Raw genomic sequence first — 26,699 nt, 5'->3', positions numbered from 1 at the left:
TTTGCTCTCTATATCTCCCCTCTTTTGCTCTCTCTCCCCCTCTCTTTTGCTCTCTCTCTTTCCCCCTCTCTTGTGTGCCCTCTCTCTCTCCCCTCTCTTTTGTGCTCCCCCCCTCTCTTTTGTGCTCTCCCCCCTTTCTTTTGCTCTCTCTCTCCCCCTCTCTTTTGCTCTCTCTCTCCCCTCTCTTTTGCTGTCTCTCTCTCCCCCTATCTCCCCCCTCTCTTTTGCGCTCTCCCCCCTTTCTTTTGCTCTCTCTCCCCCCTTTCTCCCCCTCTCTTTTGCTGTCTCTCTCCCTCTCTTTTGCTCTCTATATCTCCCCTCTTTTGCTCTCTCTCTCCCCTTTCTTTTGCTCTCCCTCCTCCCTCTCTTTTGCTGTCTCTCTCCCTCTCATTTGCTCTCTATCCCACCTCTTTTGCTCTCTCTATCCCCCCTCTTTTGCTCTCTCTCTATCCCCCCTCTTTTGAGCTCACGCCCGGCCCTGCCTGCATCACGCCCTGCCCTCGTCACGCCCGGCCCCACCCCCTGTCACGCCCGGTCGGCCCCAGATGCCAGGAGGTTAGTCTGTTGAAGGCCAGGTGTGTTTGTCCTTGCGTAGTCTCTACTGCGCATGACAGCTTCGGACAAACACACTTGGCTTTTTATATTATAGGATATAAAACACACAACGAAATGTGTGCTGACAAACATGTACATACACATGAACATACAAATACACACTGTAGCACACCCACATACTAATACGTTTTCACAGAAATACATTCAGGCACACACATATTTTATTTTTACAGTAAAACCCTAGGAAATTCATTCACAAAAAAAAATTACAGTTTAAACTACCAATCAAATGTTAAAAAGCATGGAAATTTAGAAAGTAAATTCCCAAATGCAGAATGTAATAATATAACATCATAAATATTATATTCATGTAGTAATGTAAACATCTTAATAAAGAACTTGACATGAAAGTTTATCGTTTAAGCTTTTTATAGCGACTGTCTAGAAAGAGACAATTTATACTGTTGAAGTGTAAACAAGAAAACTGCAACAAGAAAAAAAAATAAAACCTCTGTGGACCTCAGAGCTATTTATCTCATCTGTGAAAAAAAAATAGTTTGTCTTCAAAAAGATGACACTTTGCTTTTATTCCAAATGCAACAAAAGCTATTCAAATAATACAGTGTAATCAACCATTTAAAATACTAAAAAGGGATTTTTTTAGATCCATCATTTGTAAAGGATATTGCCTTTAGGATTTAACTCAAAGCATTATATAGTAGATTAATTTATTTCCCCTATAGCTTATACTCTGTATATGTTTTAATAAATCCAATATTGACAGTTAAAATGTTTTAAAGAAAAAAGAAGAGAGAGAATAGAACAAGGCACCTGTAGATAGTTCTTCTGTGGTAATTAATAAAATAATTTAAATTAATTTAAAAGTGTTTGTGAGCTCTCCAACAGCATTTACTTCAAAAAAGGTCTACAAATAATCACATAAAAATATATTCTGAATAAAATAACCCTGGTCAAAAACGTAATCTTAATTGTAACTTGCCTTTTAAGCATAAATTAGTACACCAGTACCATTTCAGATTTACTTCTATTATGAAATTTGATTAATTCTCTTGGTATCTTTTGTTGAAGGAGAGAAATGCTCTACTGGGGCCTAGCTGAACACATTGGGTGAGACAGTGACAAGCAGCTAGCTCACAGTAGCACATTGCTTCTGAGCCTTCCCATGTATGCTTTTCAACAATGGATACCAAGAGAGTGAAGCAAATTAGATAATAGAAGAAAATGGGAAAATTGTTTAAAATTGCATGTTCTTTCTGAATAATGAAAGTTTAATTTTGTCTTTACTGTCCCTTTAATGCCATTGCTTCCCTGCAAATCTATGTACACAACCCATACTAAGTTTCAAGAAGCTCAATTAATAAAATATTGTTTGGAGTGGAATAGATCTGCACAAGGACCTAAGTTTGAGGAAGGAGGGGCAAATATTGGAATTAAATTGTTTTAGTTAAATAAAACTTTTTCAGTTATTATTATTAAGGTAATGGTTATTTTTCTTTAGTTAAATACAATTATTTTAATTATTATTATTAAGGAAATCATTAATTTTCTCCTCCTAATAATTTCATTCATTTCAATGATCTATCCATTATATAACTGGAAAAATAATCTGAAAAGTTGTTATTCTAAAAATGAAAACCATGATTTAAATTGATTTAAAAGGACACTAAAACCAAATGTTTTTTCTCCAACATTGGTGTGTCCGGTCCACGGCGTCATCCTTACTTGTGGGATATCTCTTCCCCAACAGGAAATGGCAAAGAGTCCCAGCAAAGCTGGCCATATAGTCCCTCCTAGGCTCCGCCCACCCCAGTCATTCTCTTTGCCGTTGCACAGGCAACATCTCCACGGAGATGGTTAAGAGTTTTTTGGTGTTAAAATGTAGTTTTTATTCTATCAAGTGTTTGTTATTTTAAAATAGTGCTGGTATGTACTATTTACTCTGAAACAGAAAAGGATGAAGATTTCTGTTTGTGAGAGGAAGATGATTTTAGCAGACAGTATCTAAAATCGATTGCTGTTTCCACATAGGACTGTTGAGATGAAGTAACTTCAGTTGGGGGAAACAGTTAGCAGACTTTTCTGCTTAAGGTATGACTAGCCATATTTCTAACAAGACCATGTAATGCTGGAAGGCTGTCATTTCCCCTCATGGGGACCGGTAAGCCATTTTCTTAGTCAAACAAACAGAATAAAGGGCTTAATATGGGCTAAAAAACTGGTAGACATTTTTATGGGCTAAATCAATTGCTTTATTTGGGCATTTTATTCATATTTATGCTGACAATTCGCATTTATAAACTTGGGGAACGTTTATTAAATGGCAGGCACTATGTTAGACACCTTTTCCAGTCAGGGGGCCTTCCTAGTTGTAGACTGAGCCTCATTTTCGCACCATTACTGCGCAGTTGTTTTTTGAGAGCAGGGCATGCAGATGCATGTGTGAGGATCTGAAATTTGCTGGAAAAGCTTCCAGAAGGCGTCAATTGGTATCGTATTCCCCTCTGGGCTTGGTTGGGTCTCAGCAAAGGCTATAGCTGGGACTGTATAGGGGTTAAATTTGTAAACGGCTCCGGTTCCGTTATTTTAAGGGTTAAAGCTCTGAAATTTGGTGTGCAATACTCTTAATGCTTTAAGACACTGTGGTGAAATTTTGGTAATTTTTGAACAATTCCTTCATATTTTTTCACATATTCAGTAATAAAGTGTTTTCTGTTTAAAATTTAAAGAGACAGTAACGGTTTTGTTTTAAAACGTTTTTTGTGCTTTGTTGACAAGTTTAAGCCTGTTTAACATGTCTGTGCCTTCGGATAAGCTATGTTCTATATGTATGAAAGCCAATGTGTCTCCCCATTTAAATTTATGTGATAATTGTGCCATAGCGTCCAAACAAAGTAAGGACAGTACTGCCACAGATAATGAAATTGCCCAAGATGATTCCTCAGATGAGGGGAGTAAACATGATACTACATCATCTCCTACTGTGTCTACACCAGTTTTGCCCACACAGGAGGCCCCTAGTACATCTAGTGCGCCAATGCTTATTACCATGCAACAATTAACGGCTTTAATGGATAACTCCATAGCAAATATTTTATCCAAAATGCCTACTTATCAGAGAAAGCGCGATTGCTCTGTTTTAAACACTGAAGAGCAGGAGGGCGCTGATGATAATTGTTCTGTCATACCCTCACACCAATCTGAAGGGACCATGAGGGAGGTTTTGTCAGATGGAGAAATTTCAGATTCAGGAAAAATTTCTCAACAAGCTGAACCTGATGTTGTGACATTTAAATTTAAATTAGAACATCTCCGCGCACTGCTTAAGGAGGTGTTATCTACTCTGGATGATTGTGACAACTTGGTCATTCCAGAGAAATTATGCAAGATGGACAAGTTCCTAGAGGTTCCGGTGCAGCCCGACGCTTTTCCTATACCCAAGCGGGTGGCGGACATCGTAAATAAGGAGTGGGAAAAGCCCGGCATACCTTTTGTTCCCCCCCCTATATTTAAGAAATTATTTCCTATGGTCGACCCCAGAAAGGACTTATGGCAGACAGTCCCTAAGGTCGAGGGGGCAGTTTCTACTCTAAACAAACGCACTACTATTCCTATCGAAGATAGTTGTGCTTTCAAAGATCCTATGGATAAAAAATTGGAGGGTTTGCTTAAAAAGATTTTTGTACAGCAAGGTTACCTTCTACAACCCATTTCGTGCATTGTTCCTGTCACTACAGCAGCGTGGTTCTGGTTCGAGGAACTAGAAAACTCGCTTAGTAGAGAGACTCCATATGAGGAGGTTATGGACAGAGTTCACGCACTTAAGTTGGCTAACTCTTTTATTTTAGATGCCGCTTTGCAATTAGCTAGATTAGCGGCGAAAAATTCAGGATTTGCTATCGTGGCGGGCAGAGCGCTTTGGCTAAACTCTTGGTCAGCGGATGTATCATCCAAGACAAAATTGCTTAACATCCCTTTCAAAGGTAAAACTCTATTTGGACCAGAATTGAAAGAGATTATTTCAGACATCACTGGGGGAAAGGGCCACGCCCTTCCACAAGATAGGCCTTTCAAGGCCAAAAATAAGTCTAATTTTCGTTCCTTTCGCAATTTCAGGAACGGTCCGGCCTCTAATTCTGCATCCTCTAAGCAAGAGGGTAATGCCTCACAACCCAAACCAGCCTGGAAACCGATGCAAGGCTGGAACAAGGGTAAGCAGGCCAAGAAGCCTGCCGCTGCTAACAAAACAGCATGAAGGAGTAGCCCCCGATCCGGGACCGGATCTAGTGGGGGGCAGACTCTCTCTCTTTGCTCAGGCTTGGGCAAGAGATGTTCAGGATCCCTGGGCGCTAGAAATAGTTTCTCAGGGTTATCTCCTGGAATTCAGGGAACTACCCCCAAGGGGAAGGTTCCACATGTCTCACTTATCCTCAAACCAAATAAAGAGACAGGCGTTCTTACATTGTGTAGAAGACCTGTTAAAGATGGGAGTGATACACCCAGTTCCAATAAAGGAACAAGGAATGGGATTTTATTCCAATCTGTTCGTAGTTCCCAAAAAAGAGGGAACTTTCAGACCAATTTTGGATTTGAAGATCCTAAACAAATTTCTCAGGGTACCATCGTTCAAGATGGAAACCATTTGAACGAATCTACCCACTATCCAGGAAAGTCAATTTATGACTACCGTGGATCTAAAGGATGCGTACCTACATATTCCTATCCATAAAGAACATCATCAGTTCCTAAGGTTCGCTTTTCTGGACAAGCATTACCAGTTTGTGGCCCTCCCATTCGGGTTAGCCACTGCTCCAAGGATTTTCACAAAGGTACTAGGGTCCCTTCTAGCGGTTCTAAGACCGAGGGGCATTGCAGTAGTACCTTACTTGGACGACATTCTAATACAAGCGTCGTCCCTGTCAAAAGCAAAGGCTCATACAGACATCGTTCTGGCCTTTCTCAGATCACACGGATGGAAGGTGAACATAGAAAAAAGTTCTCTGTCTCCGTCGACAAGAGTTCTCTTCTTGGGAACAATAATAGATTCCTTAGAAATGAGGATTTTTCTGACAGAAGTCAGAAAGTCAAAACTTCTAAGCTCTTGTCAAGTTCTTCATTCTGTTCCTCGTCCTTCCATAGCGCAGTGCATGGAAGTAGTAGGGTTGATGGTTGCAGCAATGGACATAGTTCCTTTTGCACGAATTCATCTAAGACTATTACAACTGTGCATGCTCAAACAGTGGAATGGGGACTATACAGACTTGTCTCCAATGATTCAAGTAGATCAGAAGACCATAGATTCACTCCGTTGGTGGCTGACCCTGGAACAGCTGTCCCAGGGAATGAGCTTCCGCAGACCAGAGTGGGTCATTGTCACGACCGACGCCAGTCTAGTGGGCTGGGGCGCGGTCTGGGAATCCCTGAAAGCTCAGGGTCTATGGTCTCGGGAAGAGTCTCTTCTCCCGATAAACATTCTGGAACTGAGAGCGATATTCAATGCTCTCAGGGCTTGGCCTCAACTAGCAAAGGCCAGATTCATAAGGTTCGAATCAGACAACATGACGACCGTTGCGTATATCAATCATCAGGGGGGAACAAGGAGTTCCCTGGCGATGAAAGAAGTGACCAAAATAATTCAATGGGCGGAGGATCACTCCTGCCACCTGTCTGCGATCCACATCCCAGGTGTGGAAAACTGGGAGGCGGATTTTCTGAGTCGTCAGACATTCCATCCGGGGGAGTGGGAACTCCATCCGGAGATCTTTGCCCAAATAACTCAATTATGGGGCATTCCAGACATGGATCTGATGGCGTCTCGTCAGAACTTCAAGGTTCCTTGCTACGGGTCCAGATCCAGGGATCCCAAGGCGACTCTAGTAGATGCACTAGTAGCACCTTGGACCTTCAACCTAGCTTATGTATTCCCACCGTTTCCTCTCATTCCCAGGCTGGTAGCCAGGATCAATCAGGAGAGGGCCTCGGTGATCTTGATAGCTCCTGCGTGGCCACGCAGGACTTGGTATGCAGACCTGGTGAATATGTCATCGGTTAAACCATGGAAGCTACCTTTGAGACAGGACCTTCTTGTTCAGGGTCCATTCGAACATCCAAATCTGGTCTCCCTCCAGCTGACGGCTTGGAGATTGAACGCTTGATTCTATCGAAGCGTGGGTTTTCAGATTCTGTGATAGATACTCTGGTTCAGGCCAGAAAACCGGTAACTAGAAAGATTTACCATAAAATATGGAAAAGATATATCTGTTGGTGTGAATCCAAAGGATTCCCATGGAATAAGATAAAAATTCCTAAGATTCTCTCCTTTCTACAAGAAGGTTTGGAGAAAGGATTATCTGCAAGTTCTCTAAAGGGACAGATCTCTGCTTTATCTGTCTTACTACACAAAAGACTGGTAGCTGTGCCAGATGTTCAAGCATTTGTTCAGGCTCTGGTTAGGATCAAGCCTGTTTACAGACCTTTGACTCCTCCCTGGAGTCTAAATCTAGTTCTTTCAGTTCTTCAAGGGGTTCCGTTTGAACCTTTACATTCCATAGATATTAAGTTACTATCTTGGAAAGTTTTGTTTTTGGTTGCAATTTCTTCTGCTAGAAGAGTTTCAGAGTTATCTGCTCTGCAGTGTTCTCCGCCCTATCTGGTGTTCCATGCAGATAAGGTGGTTTTGCGTACTAAGCCTGGTTTTCTTCCTAAGGTTGTTTCTAACAAAAATATTAACCAGGAGATAGTTGTACCTTCTTTATGTCCGAATCCAGTTTCAAAGAAGGAACGTTTGTTACACAATTTGGACCTAGTCCGTGCTCTAAAATTCTATTTAGAGGCTACAAAAGATTTCAGACAAACATCTTCCTTGTTTGTTGTTTATTCTGGTAAAAGGAGAGGTCAAAAAGCGACTTCTACCTCTCTTTCCTTTTGGCTTAAAAGCATCATCCGATTGGCTTATGAGACTGCCGGACGGCAGCCTCCTGAAAGAATCACAGCTCACTCCACTAGGGCTGTGGCTTCCACATGGGCCTTCAAGAACGAGGCTTCTGTTGACCAGATATGTAAGGCAGCGACTTGGTCTTCACTGCACACTTTTGCCAAATTTTACAAATTTGATACTTTTGCTTCTTCGGAGGCTATTTTTGGGAGAAAGGTTTTGCAAGCTGTGGTGCCTTCCGTTTAGGTAACCTGATTTGCTCCCTCCCTTCATCCGTGTCCTAAAGCTTTGGTATTGGTTCCCACAAGTAAGGATGACGCCGTGGACCGGACACACCAATGTTGGAGAAAACAGAATTTATGCTTACCTGATAAATTACTTTCTCCAACGGTGTGTCCGGTCCACGGCCCGCCCTGTTTTTTTAATCAGGTCTGATGAATTATTTTCTCTAACTACAGTCACCACGGTACCATATGGTTTCTCCTATATATATTTCCTCCTGTCCATCGGTCGAATGACTGGGGTGGGCGGAGCCTAGGAGGGACTATATGGCCAGCTTTGCTGGGACTCTTTGCCATTTCCTGTTGGGGGAGAGATATCCCACAAGTAAGGATGACATCATGGACCGGACACACCGTTGGAGAAAGTAATTTATCAGGTAAGCATAAATTCTGTTTTTTTCAGATACAATTTTAAACAACATTCCAATTTACTTCTATGTAATTTGCTTCGTTTTTTAGATATCCTTTGTTGAAGAAATAACAATGCACATGGGTTAGCCAATCACACAAGGCATCTATGTTCAGCCACCAATCAGCAACTATAGACCCTATCTAGATATGCTTTTCAGCAAAGAAAATCAAGAAAATTAAGTAAATTGGCTAATAGAAGTAATTTAAAAAGTTGTTTAAAATGACATGCTCTTTCTAAAGCATTAAAGAAAAAATTTGGGTTTTATGTTCCTTAAAATCGCTCTTATTGACAAGTGATTTAAATTGTGATTTAAATCATGGTTTAAATTGAATCCACCATGATTTTAACATTTGAAATTGTTGTATCCTCACCTATACTGGACATTTCAACACTTAACTACTGGTTATAGAAAAGCTGTGCAAACAAGAATGTTCAGAAAATAAAAGATCACATTACCAGTGATGGGTTGGACAGAGAGGTACCAAAATGTTTATTTCCCCTACATTTTAAACTCTGCATCTGGAATAACAAGTTACTGTAAGCACAGTGGGCTAGATTACAAGTGGATAACAAAAGTATTAGTGCAATAGCGCTAAAAAAATCTTGTCCATGTTAAGATTTTCTGGTAAACCTTCCACGTGTAATACCAGATTGTGTGCTATTCTTATCTCAAGGTCGTGCTAAGGATATTGCATCAGTTGCACTACTCTTACAATCTAGCCCATTAAGGGGAAATCAATTTTACAGTACACTTTCCCTTTAAATTTACTTACAATTTTATAGTACACTTTCCCTTTAACTTTACTTACCGTTATAGATGATTTCCCAGCTGTGTTTCCATGCTTTAACAAGGATTTTGAGAGTTTCCTCTGTGAAACAATCTGAAAACAAAATGTTTTAAATATTGATTTGATATTATATCAACTTTAATAATCTATTATTTTATATATTTTTTGCACAAACCAAAGCTGAAGCAAACATTTTTAAAATGATCATTTATTTACTGTAACCACCTTTAAAAATGCAGTAATATATGAAAATGATTAAAGTGAATGTAAATTTTGATGATAAAGTGCCCGGTGTTTAAAAAATACTTACCTTTTAATCTTGACAGCCGCTCTAGCTTCCTCGGTCGTCTCAAAGCCTCCTCCTACGTCAGAAATGACGGATCGGTCATCCACCAATCACGGCTTCCCCCCCCCGGGGCAATCAGTGTCTGATTAATCGCCGTGATTGGAGGAAGCCGGATTCCTCATTTTAGACCCAGGAAGAGGTTTGCGACGGGCGGAGGAAGCGATGCAGCGGCTGTCAAGATTAAAAGGTAAGTATTTTCACAACACGAGTGAAATGTAAATTTTGATGAATTAAAGTGCCCCTGTTTTTAATCACATTTTTAAAAAACGGACACTTGATCATCAAAATTGACATTCACTTTAAGTAGTTGCATTTCATTTGCCATAACATTTCCAACTTTAATTCATTTTGGTACTCAAATACCTATATCTATGTGGTTGTATAAATAGACAACGTGCAACATTTCCTTCTAATTTATTTTTAAGTTCTCAATTTAATCAAATTTATTTCATTTTGTTAAAGAGAATACCTAAGTAGCTAGCGTGCATGTTTCTGGAGCACTATATAACAGCAGTTTTGCAAGAATGCCTTTGAGTGAAAGATGGCAGCAAAGGTCTTACAATGTATAACATTGTTAAAAAAGTTCTTGCAAACATGCTGCCATATACTGCTCCGGACACGTGCAATCTCCTGAGCCTACCTACCTGCTTTTCACCAAAGCAGTAAATTTGATGACAGAAGTAAATTGGAAACACTTTGCTTTTAATTGTACACTCTGGAGCCTATTTATCAAAGGGCTATCGGACATGATCCGACATTGCCGATCATGTCCGACAGACCTCGCTAAATGCGGAGAGCAATACGCTCTCCGCATTCAGCATTGCACCAGCCGCCCCCCTGCAGATTCTCGGCCAATCAGCCGCTAGCAGGGGGGGGTGTCAATCAACCCGATCATATTCGTCTTTAGACCGCTGCTTCATAACTGGTGTTTCTGGCGAGCCTGAAGACTCGCCAGAAACACGGGGCATCAAGCTTCATATGGAGCTTGATAGATATACCCCTCTATCTGAATCAAGAATGAAAAAGTTAGTGTTTTATGTCCCTATAATTTCTGCCAAAATGTTAAACACATAGGCCTAGATTTGGAGTTTGGCGGTAGCCGTGAAAACCAGCGTTAGAGGCTCCTAACGCTGGTTTCAGGCTACCTCCGGTATTTGGAGTCACTCAAAAAAGGATCTAACGCTCACTTTTCAGCCGCGACTTTTCCATACCGCAGATCCCCTTACGTCAATTGCGTATCCTATCTTTTCAATGGGATTTTTCTAACTCCGGTATTTAGAGTCGTGGCTGAAGTGAGCGTTAGAAATCTAACGACAAAACTCCAGCCGCAGAAAAAAGTCAGTAGTTAAGAGCTTTCTGGGCTAACGCCGGTTCATAAAGCTCTTAACTACTGTACTCTAAAGTACACTAACACCCATAAACTACCTATGTACCCCTAAACCGAGGTCCCCCCACATCGCCGACACTCGATTTAATTTTTTTTAACCCCTAATCTGCCGACCGCCACCTACGTTATCCTTATGTACCCCTAATCTGCTGCCCCTAACACCGCCGACCCCTATATTATATTTATTAACCCCTAACCTGCCCCCCACAACGTCGCAGCCAGCTACCTACAATAATTAACCCCTAATCTGCCGACTGCAAAGAGCCGCCACCTACATTATAGCTATGTACCCCTAATCTGCTGCCCCTAACACCGCCGACCCCTATATTATATTTATTAACCCCTAATCTGCCCCCCACAACGTCGCCTCCACCTGCCTACACTTATTAACCCCTAATCTGCCGAGCGGACCGCACCGCTATCATAATAAAGTTATTAACCCCTAATCCGCCTCACTAACCCTATAATAAATAGTATTAACCCCTAATCTGCCCTCCCTAACATCGCCGACACCTAACTTCAAACATTAACCCCTAATCTGCCGACTGGAGCTCACCGCTATTCTAATAAATGTATTAACCCCTAAAGCTAAGTCTAACCCTAACACTAACACCCCCCTAACTTAAATATAATTTAAATCTAACGAAATAAATTAACTCTTATTAAATAAATTATTCTTATTTAAAGCTAAATACTTACCTGTAAAATAAATCCTAATATAGCTACAATATAAATTATAATTATATTATAGCTATTTTAGGATTAATATTTATTTTACAGGTAACTTTGTATTTATTTTAACAAGGTACAATAGCTATTAAATAGTTAATAACTATTTAATAGCTAAAATAGTTAAAATAATTACAAAATTACCTGTAAAATAAATTCTAACATAAGTTACAATTAAACCTAACACTACACTATCATTAAATTAATTAAATAAAATATCTACAATTACCTACAATTAAACCTAACACTTCACTATCAATACATTAATTAAATACAATATCTGCAAATAACTACAATGAAATAAACTAACTAAAGTACAAAAAATAAAAAAGAACTAAGTTACAAAAAATAAAAAAATATTTACAAACATAAGGAAAATCTTACAACAATTTTAAACTAATTACACCTACTCTAAGCCCCCTAATTAAATAACAAAGCCCCCCAAAATAAAAAATGCCCTACCCTATTCTAAATTACTAAAGTTCAAAGCTCTTTTACCTTACCAGCCCTGAACAGGGCCCTTTGCGGGGCATGCCCCAAAGAATTCAGCTCTTTTGCCTGTAAAAAAAAACATACAATACCCCCCCCCCAACATTACAACCCACCACCCACATACCCCTAATCTAACCCAAACCCCCCTTAAATAAACCTAACACTAAGCCCCTGAAGATCATCCTACCTTGTCTTCACCATACCAGGTTCACCGATCCGTCCTGGCTCCAAAATCTTCATCCAACCCAAGCGGGGGCTGGCGATCCATCATCCGGCGGCTGAAGAGGTCCAGAAGAGGCTCCAAAGTCTTCATCCTATCCGGGAAGAAGAGTAGATCCGGACCGGCAACCATCATCTTCCAAGCGGCATCTTCTATCTTCATCCGATGAGGACCGGCTCCATCCTGAAGACCTCCACCGCGGACCCATCTTCATCTGGCGACGTCCAACTGAAGAATGACGGTTCCTTTAAGGGACGTCATCCAAGATGGCGTCCCTCGAATTCCGATTGGCTGATAGGATTCTATCAGCCAATCGGAATTAAGGTAGGAATATTCTGATTGGCTGATGGAATCAGCCAATCAGAATCAAGATCAATCCGATTGGCTGATCCAATCAGCCAATCAGATTGAGCTCACATTCTATTGGCTGATCGGAACAGGGTGGAGGTCTTCCGGATGGAGCCGGTCCTCATCGGATGAAGATAGAAGATGCCGCTTGGAAGATAATGGTTGCCGGTCCGGATCTACTCTTCTTCCCGGATAGGATGAAGACTTTGGAGCCTCTTCTGGACCTCTTCAGCCGCCGGATGATGGATCGCCAGCCCCCGCTTGGGTTGGATGAAGATTTTGGAGCCAGGACGGATCGGTGAACCTGGTATGGTGAAGACAAGGTAGGATGATCTTCAGGGGCTTAGTGTTAGGTTTATTTAAGGGGGGTTGGGGTTAGATTAGGGGTATGTGGGTGGTGGGCTGTAATGTTGGGGGGGGTATTGTATGTTTTTTTTTACAGGCAAAAGAGCTGAATTCTTTGGGGCATGCCCCGCAAAGGGCCCTGTTCAGGGCTGGTAAAGTAAGAGCTTTGAACTTTAGTAATTTAGAATAGGGTAGGGCATTTTTTATTTTGGGGGGCTTTGTTATTTTATTAGGGGGCTTAGAGTAGGTGTAATTAGTTTAAAATTGTTGTAAGATTTTCCTTATGTTTGTAAATATGTTTTTATTTTTTGTAACTTAGTTCTTTTTTATTTTTTGTACTTTAGTTAGTTTATTTCATTGTAGTTATTTGTAGATATTGTATTTAATTAATGTATTGATAGTGTAGTGTTAGGTTTAATTGTAGGTAATTGTAGATATTTTATTTAATTAATTTAATGATAGTGTAGTGTTAGGTTTAATTGTAACTTAGGTTAGGATTTATTTTACAGGTAATTTTGTTATTATTTTAACTAGGTAACTATTAAATAGTTATTAACTATTTAATAGCTATTGTACCTGGTTAAAATAATAACAAAGTTACCTGTAAAATAAATATTAATCCTAAAATAGCTATAATATAATTATAATTTATAGTGTAGCTATATTAGGATTTATTTTACAGGTAAGTATTTAGCTTTAAATAGGAATAATTTATTTAACAAGAGATTATTAATTTCGTTAGATGTAAATTATATTTAACTTAGGGGGGTGTTAGTGTTAGGGGTAGACTTAGCTTTAGGGGTTAATACATTTATTATAGTAGCGGTGAGGTCCGGTCGGCAGATTAGGGGTTAATAATTGAAGTTAGGTGTCGGCGATGTTAGGGAGGGCAGATTAGGGGTTAATACTATTTATTATAGGGTTAGTGAGGCGGATTAGGGGTTAATAACTTTATTATAGTAGCGCTCAGGTCCGGTCGGCAGATTAGGGGTTAATAAGTGTAGGCAGGTGGAGGCGACGTTGTGGGGGGCAGATTAGGGGTTAATAAATATAATATAGGTGTCGGCGGTGTTAGGGGCAGCAGATTAGGGGTACATAGGGATAATATAAGTAGCAGCGGTTTACGGAGCGGCAGATTAGGGGTTAATAATAATATGCAGGGGTCAGCGATAGCGGGGGCGGCAGATTAGGGGTTAATAAGTGTAAGGTTAGGGGTGTTTAGACTTGGGGTACATGTTATAGTGTTAGGTGCAGACGTAGTATGTGTTTCCCCATAGCAAACAATGGGGCTGCGTTAGGAGCTGAACGCAGCTTTTTTGCAGGTGTTAGGTTTTTTTTCAGCTCAAACAGCCCCATTGTTTTCTATGGGGGAATCGTGCACGAGCACGTTTTTGAGGCTGGCCGCGTCCGTAAGCAACTCTGGTATCGAGAGTTGAAGTTGCGTTAAATATGCTCTACGCTCCTTTTTTGGAGCCTAACGCAGCCATTCTGTGGACTCTCAATACCAGAGTTATTTTTATGGTGCGGCCAGAAAAAAGCCAGCGTTAGCTACGCGGGTCCTTACCGACAAAACTCTAAATCTAGCCGATAGTAAATGTTTTTCCACTCTAGATAGATATCTAGGAATACATGCATATGCCTTAATTAATGGTCATTTCACAGTCTGGAAAACAATGGGGGTGTTTCAGGAATACAGCTTTTACTTCCACTTTAACCCTTCTTAAGGAGTTTAACATGAGGGAATGTGTTTAAAAAAATGCACTAAACAAATTACATTTAACTTAAAGGATGTGAGTGGAATGGATATAGTACAGTGTGACCTATATGAAACCAGATAGAGTAATGGCTGATGGTGTATTATGAAACAGTATTATTTTAACCTTTTGAACAAAAATCATCACTAGATTCCACTTGTGATGGGTAAAAATCTGTTTCTAGGGGTAACTTTTTAGATAGTATTTGACTGCAGGAACAGTTGAATAAACATAATTTATTGCAAAATATTCATATATGTATTTATTGTATACTGTAAGGTGTTAATAATGATATTTAAAGGGACAGTCAAGTCCAAAAAAACTTTCATGTTTTAAATAGGGCATGCAATTTTAAACAATTTCCCAATTTACTTTTATCACCAATTTTTCTTTGTTCTCTTGGTATTCTTAGTTGAAAGCTAAAACTAGGGGGTTCATATGCTAATTTCTTAGACCTTGAAGACTGCCTCTAATCTGAATACATTTTGACCCCTAGAGGGCATTAGTTCACATGTTTCATATAGATAACATTGAGCTCATGCACGTAAAGTGACCTAGGAGTGAGTACTGATTGGCTAAACTGCATGTCTGTTAAAAGAACTGAAATAAGGGAGCAGTCAGCAGAAGCTTAGATACAAGATAATTACAGAGGTAAAACGTGTATTATTATAACTGTGTTGGGTATGCAAAACTGGGGAATGGGTAATAAAGGGATTATCTTTCTTTTAAAACAACAAAAATTCTGGTGTTGACTGTCCCTTTAACACCTTGAGTGCTAATAATGGCTCTGAGCCGTCGCAAATTGTCCCAGTCAGGTGCTGACGACAGCTCAGAGCCGTTGCTAGCATTCACCCACCTTGAGGGCAATCTGGGGGCTCCCACCTCGGCGATCTGGCCTATATAATGACAGGCATCCCCGGGGCTTGAGGTTTCGCGTGGTGACTTCACCGCACAACTTTATTTAAAGTTTACAATGACAAGTAAAGGGAGATGGGGGCATGCTGCTTAGAAGCCTGTATCTCAGGCATCTAAGCAGCTACAGATCCCCAAGACTCGCCGTTGGAAAGGTAATCGCATAACCTTTCCAACAGTTTAAGTCCAACAGTGTAAGTCTTGGGGATCTGTAAAAAAAAAAAGTTACCATTAAATATAATTTAAAAAAAAATAAACCAGTTTAGCACCCAGGTGGGAAATGGCTTAGCAGCCAAGTTTAGGATACATGATATGAAATTCCTTACCAACCCCTTCACTGTTTGCCTATTGAAATTACTATTGAGTAAGAAATTAATATGACTATACGAGCAACTTTAATTTATTTTAATTTTTTTGACAATAGGTCAGATGTCATTGCTGTTTCATTAAAAGATAATAAGACAATTGTCAATGTATCCCCTATAAAAAAGTAAAAGATTTACCACTCATGTGCCTTAATGACATTTTTTGTAATTTACTGAGAAAAATATCAAGATTACTATAGGAGTAACTTAATTTATTTTTTGACACCATATCAGATTTTAAAATTGTGGATTATTTATTCCTTAAAGAAAATAAAATATTTACCATTCATGAGTCTTGATTACATTTTTGTTTGTTGAATGCTGAGAAAAAGAAAATCAACTAACAACCTTGTAGATTGTTATTTCTTTTAAGCACCATGTAGGGTGTTAAAATGTAAGCAGCATGATAAATTATAGCCGAGAAATAAAACTCTTGGTGCATGAAGATTTTTATGGTTTTGTCTAAATCACAGGAATCCACCTCCCGTATCAGAGGGCTGACAAGAACATCAATATAAACGCATAAAAATGAAATGTATAACTGTACAGTTTGACATGATGTCATTTATAACAGTCACGTTAGATAGAGGCAAAACAGCGGATGTGATTGATCTTATAAGATGTGTTTTCCAGGGGTTATCACACTGAATTTGTGTATTTGGTTCATGTTATCTGCACCTTGAGTGGATTCCATTGATAGAGAAGTTTTCATCATGTAGCTTATTGACTGCCATATAATTGTTTTTTGAGGTTTTGTAAGCCCCAAATTAAAAATACATTATACTTTGATATAATTACCAATTATAAACACTTTTATTGAGTGTCTCAAAGTAAAATGTGTCCTTAAATTGTGTTTTTTATGAAGTTCTATATAAGACTGAAATAAGTGACTCATTCTCTGTTCAGAGAATCCCACATGTATACATATATATGTAAAATAGTAATGTCTTCATGTATATGCAATTATATATAGAGAGAGACCAAAGTAGCATTAATGATCTCAGGGCCAGTAGATCAAACCTCCTTATGCCTATGGTTAATAAGTCAAGTATAACATTGAAAATGATTAATTTCAATCATAAAAACAAATACACAACAGTATCTAGAATTATACTCAATAGTCCTGGGCTGCCGTACATTTTCCTTTCATTTACCCACCTGATATTGTGGTATCCTAAAACCTATTCTATACTAGACAAATAAACGTCTAGACATGGGGACATTTGATAGCTTAACAGACAAGAAGGCAAACTCTACTTAGAAACCCTTTTATTAAATAATGAGAATAAAAATCCTTTCCCAGTTTCCAGGAGACGTGTCCTATGTTAATTTTGCCATTTTGAAAACAGAATTTGAAATCCCTTAATTCCATTACCTGTTCAATGACTAGGGCTAACAAATATAGGCATCATTGCAAGTATTAATTAGTGAGTCCATTTTCAAGATGGCTGAAAATGCAGCTTATTGGGAGATGAGAGTTGCTTTAAAGGGACATAATACTCATATGCTAAATCACTTGAAACTGATGCAGTATAACTGTAAAAAGCTGACAGGAAAATATCACCTGAGCATCTCTATGTAAAAAAGGAAGATATTTTACCTCACAATTTCCTCAGCTCAGCAGAGTAAGTTCTGTGTAAAAAGTTATACTCAGCTGCTCCCAGCTGCAGGTAAAAAAATAAAAAAAAAATGAAGAAATGAACAGCAGCCAATCAGCAGTGCTGAGGTCATGAACTCTTACTGTGATCTCATGAGATTTGACTTAACTCTCATGAGATTTCATAGTAAGCTTCCTTTACCCGATTGGTGAAATAATATGAGAGTGCACGATGCTAGTCCCTTCAGATGTCCCAGGACAAACACACTAAAATGCTGCTTAGAAATCCTTTACAATGGGAGGTGGCTACTGAGGAACTTTTGAGGTAAAATATCTTTCTTTTTTACATAGAGATGTTCAAGTGATATTTTCTAATCAGCTTTTTACAGCTATGCTGCATCACTTTCAAGTGTTTAAACATTTGGGTATTATGGCCCTTTAAATAAAGGTGTAATAAAATAAATCCACTGTATAAAAAATGACATACTACGTACGTAAAAAAAAACTATCTAGTTTTATTCATACATACTATTCTGTGAATTCAGAATATACAGAAAAGATGTAGTGTATAAAAAATACCAAAACATTTTATTAGCATCTTACTTGTCCCAATGTACATTCCATGCCGCCCAAGAAATCTGCATCTTTCAAACCGTTGTGATTACTGCTGATGTCATGAACTTCGAAGCGAAGACGCTGTACCTCTTCAAAATAAAAATCAACGGTAAATATTTTAGAGAATATGGGATTTATACAGGTTCTGATTACTTCTGTTCGGTCCACCTGTAAGAAAAAGAATAATAACAATTACTTTTGGCCTCTAAAAGTAAAGATTACATTTATGTGACATTTAAAATCACTTTGATTTGGAACATCTTTATTTTAGAATTATTTAGTCACGTCACATATTAATCTGAAAAACAATGTGGAAACTCAAAAAGATAAAATGTGACATCACACATTTTTGACAAAAAAAGCAAAGACCCAAAACTATATAATTAAAAATTACAACAAATGATTTACTAAACCTACTAAAAAATAATGTAGAGCAGATTGGTACCAAAATAAAAATGATGACATTAATCTGAGCTAACTTACAATTTTTTATATAGTTATCTTTTTCCATAAATGTTGTTTGTAATATAAAAATAAAATATGTATATTATTAGGTGTAAGACTGGAAGATAGTTGAATTTAACCCTATCACCATCAAAGGGACGTGCATGTATTATAGAGTAACATATTGCTATGCATTTAACCAGGCACTTAAGATGTTGCTGCTGTGCTTTATATTTGTATCCTCTTAGAAGTCAATGGGTTGATGCTAAATGTTTTCTGTAAAACACTGGGGCAAAAGGGCACTGTTTATGTTCTACTGGAGGAGAAACTGTCAGAATAGTCACATGAAAAACAAGTGACATCATTAATGAAGAAAAATGTGCATTACTTGGGCACACTAAAGCTAAAAAGCCCAGTGGTGCTTTCAATATAATATTTAACTGAAAAGAAGTTGGGTCACCTAAAAAAATTAAAGCTTAACTTTTAATATACTCTAAAAGAAAAAAAGACATTTTAAAACACCATAAAAAACAGTAGATTTTATAGTATAACAATTTAAAGCAATCTAAGGTTAGCACAAGATGAGTGACTATTCTCATTACCCAGTGTACTTTAAGTACAAAAGATCCCTATAGGTATCTAAATTTGCCAAATGGCCTATCTATACTTTTACAGTACCCCTGGGTAATTATTTAACAAAGCTGGATATCTTCGGATTTTAAAAAAGTAAGCGAAGTACCACTAAGTTCAAATCATTAGGTTATGTCTAATTATCCAAACATAGAAACGAGCAATATATTCAACTGAGGAGCAGCAGTGCAAATATAGGAGATATAGCACGGGGATACCCAGCTTTGTTAAAAGTTAAGTTTAAATTTCTTAGGCCTCCTGCACTATTTTAAGTTAATTCTTCTATTGAATACATCCCTAGACTTTTTTAGCTTTAGTGTGCCCAAAAATAATGTACCTTTTTCTCTAACGTATGTAACTTTATTTCTTGCATTAGGCACTGCTCCACTTTCAATATGTAGGTTTATTGTTCTTGAGATTTTTCATAGTGTGTTCTACACCCATAACTCTGAGCTAGTGATGTGCAGTCACTAGAGGCAGGTGAGGCAGGGCTTCACCTCTCATATGGGCAAAAATATATCTTTTTTTGTAGGCTTTAAAAAAAAATAAAAAAAAATATTGCAATTTTTTTTCCAGCATTTGTTTTTCACAGCTACATGTTGTGCAATGGAGAGGCACAAGCAGGTCTGCCCTCCATTACACAACATGCTGCGCCACCTACTGTATGAAAGTGGTTAAGATCATTGCATGGACCATAAGTGCTTATTTGAGGCAGGCCTCTTTGGGCTGACCCAATCCAGTAAGAGGCATCAGTCATGGGAATTTAGGGTTGGGGCTGGATGTTAAATCATATAAAACAAAACAAAAACGGAAAAAAACGACTTTAATTTATTTTGTTGGTGCCCTGTGCAGCTGCCAGCTTTTCCAGTGAAAAAGAGAGTTCAGTACTCCCCCTCCAAGTGCAGTGGAATGTTCCACTGTCACTTCCTTACAGAGCAGGAAGAGATGCAGACTTGCAGAGAGCAGTGTTTTAGCCACAATTTATTGAAGTAAGTTCTGCAACCTTAGATTTTGCTGAAAGGGATTCTGTTAGTGAAAAATAATTTAATTAATGGGGTTTAGTGTTTTTTGTTTTTTTTTACTCTTTTACAGCAGTTTAAGGATCATTTTTGTATTTTGTTTACTCAAAGTTTACACCCACTACCTAGGCAGCTTGCCTCTGTACTGCACACTAGTTTGTAGTTTTATCACTCTCTTACTGACTTATGAACTCTCTGTAGCTCTGCAACTGTGTTTTCTTACATCTTCCTATTATGCTGTTTGTATGGATGAGTTGTTATTTGTCAAGAGTAAGCTAGACCAACAGCATGGTAATGTAAAATGAAACCAAGCAGTTTAGAATGAGTTATAGCAAATATTCTCCATGGCTCCTGTAGCTATAGTATTTCATTTAAACCAGGGATTCCTTAGGTGTATGTTGGACAACCCTGATGTAGATAACAAATAATAATTTATTAATGCTCCCATTCATATTTGCTGTTCTGTTTCAGATATTTAAAATAGATTGTAGACTATTAGCATTTGATAGTCACTTAAAATAAACTACTTAAACATTCAGTGGTGCCTCCCCCATTTCAGTGTTCCCTCTCTCCCCACTTATGTGCCTCTCTCCTCCCTCTGTCTCCCTCTCTCCCCACTTATGTGTCTCCCTCACTCTCCTCTGTCTCCCTCACTCCCCTCTGTCTCCCTCTCCTCTGTCTCCCTCACTCCCCTCTGTCTCACTCCCCTCTGTCTCTCTCACTCCCCTCTGTCTCCCTCACTCCCCTCTGCCTCACTCCCCTCTGTGTCTCTCTCACTTTCCTCTGTGTCTCTCTCACTCCCCTCTGTGTCTCTCTCACTCCCCTCTGTGTCTCTCTCTCACTCCCCTCTGTGTCTCTCTCTCACTCCCCTCTGTGTCTCTCTCTCACTCCCCTCTGTGTCTCTCTCTCACTCCCCTCTGTGTCTCTCTCTCACTCCCCTCTGTGTCTCTCTCTCACTCCCCTCTGTGTCTCTCTCTCACTCCCCTCTGTGTCTCTCTCTCACTCCCCTCTGTGTCTCTCTCTCACTCCCCTCTGTCTCTCTCTCTCACTCCCCTCTGTCTCTCTCTCTCACTCCCCTCTGTCTCTCTCTCTCACTCCCCTCTGTCTCTCTCTCTCACTCCCCTCTGTCTCTCTCTCTCACTCCCCTCTGTCTCTCTCTCTCACTCCCCTCTGTCTCTCTCTCTCACTCCCCTCTGTCTCTCTCTCTCTCCCCTCTGTCTCTCTCTCTCTCCCCTCTGTCTCTCTCTCTCTCCCCTCTGTCTCTCTCTCTCTCCCCTCTGTCTCTCTCTCTCTCCCCTCTGTCTCTCTCTCTCTCCCCTCTGTCTCTCTCTCTCTCCCCTCTGTCTCTCTCTCTCTCCCCTCTGTCTCTCTCTCTCTCCCCTCTGTCTCTCTCTCCCCTCTGTCTCTCCCCTCTGTCTGTCTCTCTCTCCTCTCTGTCTTTCTGTCTCTCCCATCTGTCCTCCCTCTCTCAACTCTGTCTCTCTCTCTCCCCTCTGTGTGTGTCTCTCTCTATCCATATCTCTTTCTCTATCCGTCTGTCTCTCTCTCTATCCATCTCTCTCCCCTCTGTCTCTCTCCTTATGTGTCGTTCTCCCCCATGGTCTCTTTTCTATCCCTGTCTCTCTTCCTCCCCCTCTGACTCTCTCATCCCTTATGTGTCTCTCTAACCCTCTGTGTGATTGTGTCTCTCTCTGTTTCTCTCTAACCCTTTGTGTCTCTCTCTCCCTCTCCCCCTGTCTCTCTCTCCCTCTCCCCCTGTCTCTCTCTCCCTCTCCCCCGTCTCTCTCTCCCTCTCCCCCCGAGTGCTTTTCTGTGTTTCGGTCTACCTTTTATTTATTTAACTAATGAATTGGTGGTGCCATCTGAGGATGTGGCTTTATTTAAAGGGGTGGGGTCAATTTCACCAGCTGCCACTGGATCAAGACATTTATATATTTACTGAATAATGAAAGAATCTATAAGCATAATTGGCAGCATTAAAGTAAAAAGTATGTTTTAAACATATTTTAATGGGCCTGGATTTCTAGATCTCATAATCAGAGCAAGCATTTTGTTATCTGGCAAGAGTTTCTGTTACAATCCTTTAGACTAAAATCAGATGTTTACTAAGTTGACCAGTTTTCCAAGACACCATTTAAAGGAACATGAAACCCATATGTTTTATTTCATGATTTAGAAAGAGCATGCAATTTTAAATAACTTTCCAATTTACATCTAATATCTAATTTTCTTCATTCTTTTGATATCCTTTGTTGAAAATCATATATAAATATGCTCAGTAGCTGCTGATTGGTGGCTGCACATAGATACCTCATGTGATTGGCTCACCCATGTAAATTGATATTTCTTCAACAAAGGATATCTAAAGAATGAAGGTGTATCCTAGCCACTGCCTCACCAGCCTCTGATGAGTGGATCATGTCCGTCCGTCATCGCTGAATGCTGACAGCATACGCTGTCGGCATTTAGCATTGCACAAGCAGTTCTGGTGAACTGCTTGTGCAATACCGCCCCTTGTGAAATGCTGCCCCCTGAAGATTTGCGGTCAATCAGCCGCTAGCAGAGGGTGTCAATCAACCTGATCGTATTTGATCAGGCTGACTGCTGTTCGCCGCCTCAGAGGTGACGGGCCAGTTAAGGAGCAGCGGTCCTCGCGTGGAAACAGCTGCATTGGGGCAGATTGACTGCTTGGTAAATCGGACCCAGAGACTTATTTGCCTAATCATTAATGAAGTTTCAGTTCACTAAACTTAAAGGGACACTGAACCCAAATTTTTTTTCTTTCATGATTCAGATAGAGCATGCAATTTTAAGCAACTTTCTAATTTACTCCTATTATCAATTGTTATTCATTCTCTTGCTATCTTTATTAGAAAAAGGCATCTAAGCTAAGGAGCCAGCAAATTTTTGTTTCAGAACCATGGACAGCACTTATTTATTGGTGCTTTCCAATCAGCAAGGACATCCTAGGTTGTTCACCAAAAATGGGCCGGCATCTCAACTTACATCCTTGCTTTTCAAATAAACATACCAAGAGAATGAAGAAAATTACAATAGGAATAAATTAGAAAGTTGCTTAAAATTGCATGCACTATCTGAATCATGAAAGAAAAAATTTGGGTTCAGTGTCCCTTTCAGTGCCCAAATTCCCAGTGTTGCTCAAAAGGAAAATCTCCCAGCTAAATCTAGAGGCACTGTTGAGGCTAATGTGATACTCCTAAATATTTATTTATTTTTTGCCTACAACAACTAAACCCAATTATTTAATAGAGTTAAAAAGTATACTGTATATCTGCATTATTATGTGTATCATTAAAAACATAGTAATATAAAAATATATGCTTTAAATAAATACATATATATATGTTTTAAGAAGAATTCTGTAAGAAACGTGTGCAAAGCCAAGATACTTTGTTAAAAATTATTGGTCCACATTATGAGCTCTATTTATGAAGCTGCCGGAGCAGATTTGTAGCGCCTTCTGGGCAGGTTTTCATAAGCGAGCGTACAGCAGATAGTTAAGAAGCAGGGGCCATCAAATCAATGCCTCCTAACCTATACGCCAGCTCGTAGCAGGCCGATAAAAATCAAACTGGACAAGTCTGACTGGGTTGATTGACAACTTCAGCTTGCGCGCGATTGGCCATGTGCGAGCAGGGGGTAGCATTGCACAAGCACCTGCAATTTTAAATGCGGACAGTATATATATATATATATATATATATATATATACAGTATATATACATCTATCTATCTGTCTATCTGTCTATATATACACTTATAATTCTGTCATTCTGGGAGTACTACGCGGACGCTGTGTTCCGCATGAGTTAAGACTATGAAATTTGTCTTGAAGAAGGCCTAAGAAAAGGCCGAAACGTTGACACTGTATTTATGTTACTACTACAATAAAAGGTTATCTTATGTATGAAGTCCTGGGAGTGCCCTCCGTCTCTACTATTATTATATATATATATATATATATATATATATATATATATATATATATATATATATATATATATATATATATATATACACTTTGCCTTCAAACTCATTCGGGCCCATTTATCAAGCTCCAAATGGAGCTTGTGAGCCCCTGTCTAAAGGCCGCTGCTCCATAACCTGTCCGTCTGCTCTGAGCAGGCGGACAGACATCGCCGCAATTCAACCCGATCGAGTACGATCAGGTTGATTGACAGCTCCCTGCTGGCAGCCCATTGGCCGCAATTCTGCAGGGGCGGCGTTGCACCAGCAGCTCACAAGAGCTGCTGGTGCAATGCTGAATACAGAGAGCGTATTGCTCTCCATATTCAGCGAGGTCTGGCGGACCTGATCCGCACTGTCGGATCAGGTCCGCCAGACTTTGTTAAATATCCCCCATTATCTCTGCAAAGTAAACCTACATGAAAATGTAATAATATAGGAGACTGTATTTGCTGCTATGCAAAAAAAACAAGCTGTTCCTTTATCTGCATTAATATTTTATGAAGAGGGAAATAAAGGATTTCTGCAGCTGCAAAATGAACTTTACAAAATTGTAATTAAAATAAAAGCTTGAAATTGAGGGCAAGTTTCTAATGTATCAAACACACTGGATTTGCAAAATTGGATGTAAAATCCAACAATAAATGCTAAAATAACATACATTTATGTTTGAACTATTTGTACTCTATAATAAACATATGTGCAGAATATTCAATGAAAAAAACATTGGTCTATTTTCTTCCATCTACAGATAATTCTATATTTGAATACAGAAGAAAACTAGCATATGCTTGAAAAATCAGCTTCCAAATGGAATGTAAATTTTGTCTTTACAGCAAAAATGGGCATATTTTCAGGTCCTAAAAATGTTGAGCTGTATTTTTAGTGCACATACTCACACAAACACACATTCATGGGCATGCACAGGGTGGGAGGGGGCAAAAGAGGTAATTGATCCCCTTATTTTACACATCTGGAGTTTGATGTCAAGAAACAGACAGTAAAAAGCTCATAACTCAGCACTATGGGTGAATTTGCTAAAAGTCTAATTTGTTTGGTGGAAAATGAAAATTTGATAATTGAATGTCATTTCTGGTTTTCAAATGTTACTTTTGTTTTCTAATGTACATTATTAGATTGAGTATCCACATTCGAAATTTCAAATGTAATATTTGAGTTAACAAATACTATTCAGAAGTTCAATAGTTCATGGGGTTGGGAATTTTGGTAAATTGATACAGAATAGATACAAATATATCAATTTGAAAGCTTCTATTTAGAACATTGCATAAAGAGAACATTAGAAAAACTATTACAAATATATCAATTAGAATTTATCCCAATTTGAATATTGCATAATTCGAATAGAATTATTAGAAACATTTGAATAGAATATTGCATTTAAAGAAAGCATTAGAAATACTATTACATTAAATTCGAAACAAACAAACAAGGAATGTGTTAAAATTTGTTTCATTTTTCAAATGTTGCAAAACATTCACCCATCCCTACTCAGCACCACCACAGTCTTGTGGGACATTAGACTTTTAAGTTTGACACTATTGCCTACTAACTGTGTACTGTCCAATTTTACCAGCTGTCCATGCCTATTTATCCGGTTAATGTTCTGGGATGGTGATGTCAGCCTAGTATGCCAGTGACAGAATGTAACCGCTCTCTGACACACTTCTGAGTGATAAAGAGATAAACCATATTTTACTGCCAGTAATATGTTTCAGTGGGAAATATATAACAATTGTTGTAAATTAAAAATAATAACAAGACTCAACATTATCTGCTTCTGAGATTTGGACAATTTGGAAACATATTTTGTTGCATATGTGCAAAACATTTTAGAGGTGCTTTTGTATACATAAACTGACAGCTGCAAACACTGATCAGCACATCCTTCCATTCACTTAACCCTTTAGAATACATACCCTCTTCTCCCTACAAATAGCTATATATGCCACATAATAGAGTATATATATATATATATATATATATATATATATATATAATCTTGTACTATTTTTGTTTATTTTCATCTACACACCTCATAGCACTAACATGAATCCAAATATGACCATACTGATATTCGTGACAACCCTTTTCTCACTCCAGTTTTGTTCACATCATTACCGCCATAAGCACACACCTCAAACTGGAAAACAAATTATCACACACCATGGCCTGCTCTGTTGCTGTAACTTATCTGCTGAGTGCTGGTGGAGAGTTATAAAAAATAACCCTCCTACCCCCACCTCACAAAATTATAAAGTATCCCATTCACTATATGGCCAAACAAAAACTATGTCCAAATACCTATTCCTTATGTTACTTGCCCTTGCAAATGATGTAGAGTCTAACCCTGGTCCCCCAGCAAATTCCATTCCTAGCCTTCCAGCTAAAAAAGGCCTCTCCTTTGTGCACTGTAATATCCACAGCTTACTACCAAAAATCATTGTGATCCCTGAATCGTGGCTAACTGCAAAAATACCTGACTCTGCCATTGCAATAC

General features: G+C 38.9%; 1 protein-coding gene across 1 annotated transcript in view; it reads right to left on the bottom strand.

Annotated features, from left to right (window-relative positions):
- CPNE4 (copine 4) overlaps nt 1-26,699 on the bottom strand; it is a 943,422-nt gene that overhangs the window by 433,035 nt on the left and 483,688 nt on the right. Inside the window, exons 3-4 of the mRNA XM_053714296.1 lie at nt 18,087-18,266; nt 9,010-9,081 (exon numbers count right to left, since the gene is read on the bottom strand). Coding sequence (XP_053570271.1) covers nt 9,010-9,081; nt 18,087-18,266 — 252 coding nt within the window. The remainder of the gene's footprint in view (nt 1-9,009; nt 9,082-18,086; nt 18,267-26,699) is intronic.

The sequence above is a fragment of the Bombina bombina genome, chromosome 5 (genome assembly GCF_027579735.1).
Source record: "Bombina bombina isolate aBomBom1 chromosome 5, aBomBom1.pri, whole genome shotgun sequence".
NCBI lineage: Eukaryota > Metazoa > Chordata > Amphibia > Anura > Bombinatoridae > Bombina > Bombina bombina.
This window is presented reverse-complemented; position numbering and strand designations above follow the sequence as displayed.